Source organism: Geotrypetes seraphini, chromosome 16, assembly GCF_902459505.1.
Source record: "Geotrypetes seraphini chromosome 16, aGeoSer1.1, whole genome shotgun sequence".
Lineage (NCBI taxonomy): Eukaryota > Metazoa > Chordata > Amphibia > Gymnophiona > Dermophiidae > Geotrypetes > Geotrypetes seraphini.
This window is the reverse complement of record NC_047099.1, coordinates 14002465-14008464: the sequence shown is the minus strand read 5'-3', so window position 1 is coordinate 14008464 and position 6000 is coordinate 14002465. Positions and strand designations below refer to the sequence as shown.

The following is a 6000-nucleotide window of genomic DNA, read 5'->3' as shown; positions in this document are numbered from 1 at the left end:
GGTGCTTCAATACTGTCTTTTCAGATTCTAGGGAAAGGCAGATTCCCTAGGGTCCTGAAGAGTTTGCCTATCCCTCAGTATTGAAAATGTGATAATGAAACAACAACATCCCCCCCCCCCCCCGACAAAACTGTCAGTGCAGAACTCCTGCTTAGCTTAGAGGGAACAGTGAACAGGTATAAATATCTATGTCATTTATTTGTGTATATAGCAATATACAATAGTGGTTTGAAAAGTTTGGTAAAAAAAATAAATAAAGTTAAATAGGTTTTGTCAAGTTTCTAAAAATATTTTTTTAGCTTGTTTTTGGGTTGTTGTTTTTTTTACCAGACTTTTCAAACCAGCCTCTTACTTATTTTACAAATTTAATCCCTGTATATCTTAACCATGTCTTCTTGGCTTTCTATCGCCAATGCTATTTTTTCTCAATTATTATCTCATCAGGTGAAAGATACCATCGGAATGATCAGGGAAAACCAATCTTTTGTGACAGAGTTTATCCTCTTGGGCTTCTCTAGTGACCCCACTGTGCAGTGTTTACTCTTCCTAATATTTTTGTTTTTGTATGTTTTCACACTTTTAGGTAACGTTACTATTATTTTCATAGTAACAACAGATTCTCTCCTTCAGAAGCCTATGTACTATTTCATCAGGAACCTTTCTTTCCTGGAGATCTGCTATACCTCCGTCAATGTCCCCAAGATGTTGGTGAACTTTTTGGTGGAAGACAAAAGTGTTTCTTTTTTTGCTTGTGCCACACAGATGTATTTCTTTCTTTTTCTAGGGGTTGCCGAGTGTTGTCTTCTGGCTGTGATGTCTTACGACCGCTACGTGGCTATCTGCAGCCCACTGCATTATTCTACCATCATGAAGAAGAAAACGTGCGCCTTCTTGGTGGCGGGTTCTTGGATTAGTGGAATTGTGTCTATGCTTGTACCAACTGTCTTAGTCTTTAGCTTGCCTTTCTGTGGCCCCAACAGAATCGATCACTTTTTCTGTGACATCCCTCCTATCCTTAAGCTTTCTTGCCACGATACCTTCCAGATTGAAATTGCAGTGTTCATAAACAGTGTGATTTTAATCCTCATGCCCTTTCTATTTATCCTTGTCTCCTACATCCGCATCCTTTCCACAATCCTCAGAATCCGATCTGCAGAGGGAAGACAGAAAGCCTTCTCCACCTGTGCCTCCCATCTGACCTCTGTGTGTCTATTCTACGGCACGGCCATGTTGACTTACTTACTCCCTAAATCCTCTCATTCTCCTATTGTTGACAAATTATTTGCTTTGTTCTATGCTGCTTTAATCCCAATGTTGAACCCATTGATTTACAGCCTGAGAAATAAGGAAGTACTAGGTGTTTTGAACAAAAGAATTAATAGAAATAGGAATTTGAAGTCTTCAAAATGAGAACTGCTGCCACTTCAAGCAATGATCATATACACCCCTTTTTATTATGCAACGGTAGAAGTTTTTACCATGACCCGAAGCGCTAAACGATTGAATTCCTATGTGCACCAGAGCATTTAGCACCCTGGGCCTCAGTAGAAAACTATATCATGGCTTAATAAAAGAGTGCCTAGATTATGAACTTTAATATCAACCTGATTGGGGCAAATACACTGAAATATTTTTCTATGCAACATTTAATATATGGTTTAGTTGAGATTGAGGGATCAATTTTGTTCCAAGGTAATGCCATTGATAAAATATTTTGGAGTAATCTCAGTAAAATTCATTCTTGCCTACATAAGCACGTGGGATCTCTTAGAGAGAGAAGGAGATAATAGTTGCTGCGGATGGGCAGACCCGATGGGCCATTTGGTCTTTATCTGCATTAATATTTCTGTTTCTATGTGAACTGTAAAGATAAAAATGTGTGTAGAAATAGTAACAAAAAATCATGTTGATTATTGAAATGATCCTAATGTGAGACACAATGAGCCTGATTCTACAAATGTCTGCCGGTGCCTAACTCATTCTACACAAAAAACACAGTCCCAAATCACACCCACTTTTCAGAATATTATTTATTTTTTTAATTGTTTTTTAATGGTCTGTTTAGTTAACAGGATTGATTGAGTCAATTAAAACCTTAAGTTAAGCAATTAGATCACCTAGGAGTGCCAGCGTGGAATAGTCTCCTGAAAGAGGTGGTGAAAACAGAGACTGTGTCTTAATTCAAGAGGGCCTGGGATAGGCACGTGGGATCTCTCAGAAAGAGAAAGAGATTATGGTTACTGCGGATGGGTAGCTCTAAGACCTCACAATTCAGGTGCACAGAGCCTTAGCCTATAGGAAAAGGAGATGAAAATGTTTAGAGCCTTAGCCAATAGGGAGAGGAGGAGATAATGGTTACTGTGATGGGCAGATTAGATGGGCCATTTGGCCTTTATCTGCCGTCATGATTCTATGTTTCTATGTCTAGATGCCTAACTGTAGGCGTCTTTTATAGAATCAGGCCCAATGGGAACTGGCACACTTTTTAATACACTAGACTGTTCTTGAATGGGTTATGTAAGATGAAAAAAAAATGTAAAATATATGTTAAGAAAATTGCATATTTTTTTCTATTGCATTCTTTGACATGTTCTTGTATTCTCTTGTGAAAAACCCTTTAATGATAGATCAGAAACCACACAAATCCTGATCTGAACTGTAATCTTCACCAGATCACTCACCATAGCATTACCCATCTCCTATCTTAACCCTGATCCTAACACATTACTTTATTCTAAAATATCCTTGTGATTAGAGGTTCTGTAAAGAATTACTTCCTACCTTCTTCCTAGAGTCATTGCTGATCTTCAGGACATACAATTTCACCATAATGGGATTGCCGGTTACTGGGGGTGTCAGCTTCCTACTGTCTCTTTCTCTCACCGTCCTTGCTGCCTCTCTCTACTATTGTCAATTCACTTTAGAAAGCTGCTTTCACTTTTGGCTTGATTGCTGCTGGTCTCCAGTGATTGGCAGGCACGGTGCCAGGCTCAGGTTGTTGACAAGATCTCAGGGCCTTGGGGGCAAAACAGGGCCAGTTTTAGACATGCCAGGATCCTGGGCAGAAATTATGGAGGTTGGCTTCCAATCCCCTCTCCTTCTTTCCCCCTCCCCCTAGTTCCTTACTTGCCACTACTCCCACACATAAAGCAATTTTAAATGACTTCACACACAAAACGACTTTATCAAATTCATAACAAGGTATCACAGAGTTGAAATATGAATCGCCAAAATTAAACTGGGAATTTCAAAAAGGTAAACTCAGAAAGTATTACAACATTTGAGAAATAAAAATTCATTTAATTTTCTATTGAACACAATCGATAGCCCAATTAACATTTCCTTTGCTGTGGTTGGTGGAGATCCTCATGCCTCACCGTCTGATGTCTATCTTATCCCCCTAAGGTCCAACGACTAAAACTCTCCCAGGTTCTGCAGCCAGCATCAGTATTTCAGAGTTGCTGCAGCCCCCACCCCATCCCATACCTGCTCAGCTTTCATGCAGTGGCAATTTGGGGAAAATGCCACTAGCAACAGAGCTTGGAGATTTCTGGCTGCTGGACAGGAGGAAGTGGTCTTCAATTGGCAGGACTTGGGAATCCCTGCTGGCTCATGTTATTTATACAGCATTTTCTATTTGGGTAGGGAGAAAATTGGTGTCCATCTATTTTTGGTTCAAGCGCTACCCCATCAAACGTCTGGCCCACTAAGGCCCTCTTTTATTAAGGTGCACGAAGCGTTTTAGCGTGCGTTTAAGCGCGCATTTATCACGCGCTAAATCAACGCACGTGCTAAATGCTAACGTGTGCATAGGATAACATGCATGTGTTAGCGTTTAGCACGTGCTTAGTGCGCGCTAAAAGCAATAGAGAGGGTAAATGTAATATGAAATGCAATAGATTGTGAGCCCACCAGGACAGATAGTGAGAACGCTTGAGTACCTGATTATAAACCACTTAAATAACTTTCCCCCTCTTTTACTAAAGTGCACTAGCCAATTTAGCACGCGCTAAATGCTAATGCGTCCATAGAATATAATGGATGTGTTTGTGTTTAGCGCGCGCTAAATTGGCTAGTGAGCCTTAGTAAAAGGACTCCTTTGATAGGCCGTATATAAATACCTAAAATAAATAAATAAATACATAGATAAATAAGTCTATGATGCATATATTCTAAAGCTAACATATTCTCGTTAATAAATTCAGAATAAAACATGTTTTTCTACCTTTGCTGTCTGGACATTTTACTTTTCAATCATCTTGGACCCAGTTTCTCTTTTCTGCTTTCTTGTCAACCTTCTGCTAATTATCTTTCCATTATCTGCTGTTCATTTTCTTTTCTCCTCTCTTCTTTCTTGTTCCATTTCCTCTCTATAACTATCTAAGAGATTGATATTTCCCTTTCAGTTATTTCCTTTCATTTTTTTTTTCTTTTCTGTCTCTCCATCCAAATTCCACCCTCTCTCACATATTTTTAATTTTCAGCTACCTATCAATTTTTCATCTCCTCTCAGTTGCTAGCTCTCCGATTTCTCATCTTTTACAGCCTCCTATTTTCTTCCATCTAATCCCCATGACCACATTTCTACCTCTGTACTCACTATTCTCTTCTCCTTAATTATCATGCTAACCTTTTTCTATTTCTCCCTATTTCCTGAATTTGTTTCTTTCCTCTTGAAGCCTTGTATTTCTCTCCTTTTATATTGAACTTTAAGTTTGTACCTGAGAGCTTTAATTTTGAGCCTAACAAATGTTTGGAGGTATTTTCCTGTTAGCTGCTAGGCTGAGCCAGGTAGGTTCCTTCCCCACAGCTGTGCATAATTGATCACAGTAAGGTCTCAGCAGGGAAACGTTCTGAGAGCCCTGCACGTTCCCAAAGCCTAGGCTATCCAAAAGAAAACTTCTCCACAAGCTTAGTTGTGCTAAGTTTTCATTATAAAACCTGTGCATGTGAGTGCTATGCCTACTTACAGAACAACAGTTTGTTTGGGGAAGCGTAGAGCTGGAGATAAACCATATGATATGCTTCCCTGTTTTGTTGCTCAGTTTTGTCTGGAGTTTTTTTTTTCTTTTCTGGGCTTTACATGCCCATGAACTGGTGCAGCTTCTGGAGCATAAGCAGCTTAGTAAATGTTCTAAACTGATGTTCTTAAACTACCTGCTCTGGTGAAGAGGACTGTGTATCAGAATACTGAGAAAGTCCAGAGGCAGGGGACTGAATGATAAGGCTTTTCTTACAAAACCTGGACACTGGATTTGAGGGTTTTGCCTCTGATTGAGAAGCTTATGTTTGCCAAAGGTGAATGATTGTTTGTTTTGAAACTGCTGAGCTGAAGCCTGTCTTTTTGCCTGGTGAAACCAGTAACCATAATAAAGCTAAGATTTAATGCATTCTGACTTGGACTTTTCCCTTGCATGCCCTTATTAGCCTTCTGCCTGTGCATCCTTTCTTTCTTTCATTCATTTCTTTCTTTCTTTCTCTCTCTCCCTGCCCCCCCCCCCCCTTTCTTTCTCTCTCCCGGCCTCCCCCTTTTCTGTCTTTCTTTCTCTCTCACGGCCTCCCCCTTTTTTTCTTTCTGGATATTAGCATCTATATTGCTAGCAGGTTTGTCTTCTAAAATATCACTTTTTTGATTAAACATACTGGATCTCCCTGAACGTTTTCCAAAAGAAGGTACATAACTGCCAAATGCTAAATCACTACTGGGCTCCATGGCCTTTAAGCCTCTGTGTCCCTGTCCTTCTGCCTTTATACTGGTTTCACTGCTGCCATATACAGGAAGACCATTAAACAATTTTAGTGTAGACTCTGAGAACTTGTAGGTTTTATTTTTTTTTCTCTGGCACTGAATCTGAGAGTTGCACTTGGGAAGAAGATTTTGCGTCAAACGTCAGAATAAGTGTCTTTTTTTTAAGTTAATAAATTTTTTATTAAATTTCAGTAACAAAACATGGAAATCCATATGGCATTATTTCAAGAATACTCAAAGACTTCACAATG

The 6000-nt window shown here is 39.4% G+C and overlaps 1 protein-coding gene across 1 annotated transcript; it reads left to right on the top strand.

The window, feature by feature from the left end:
- The first annotated feature begins 462 nt into the window (after positions 1-462).
- On the top strand, positions 463-1410 carry LOC117349681 (olfactory receptor 10A7-like). The gene has a single exon (XM_033923275.1). It carries the CDS (start codon positions 463-465, stop codon positions 1408-1410), a length of 948 nt encoding a protein of 315 aa, XP_033779166.1.
- The last annotated feature ends 4590 nt before the right edge of the window (positions 1411-6000 follow it).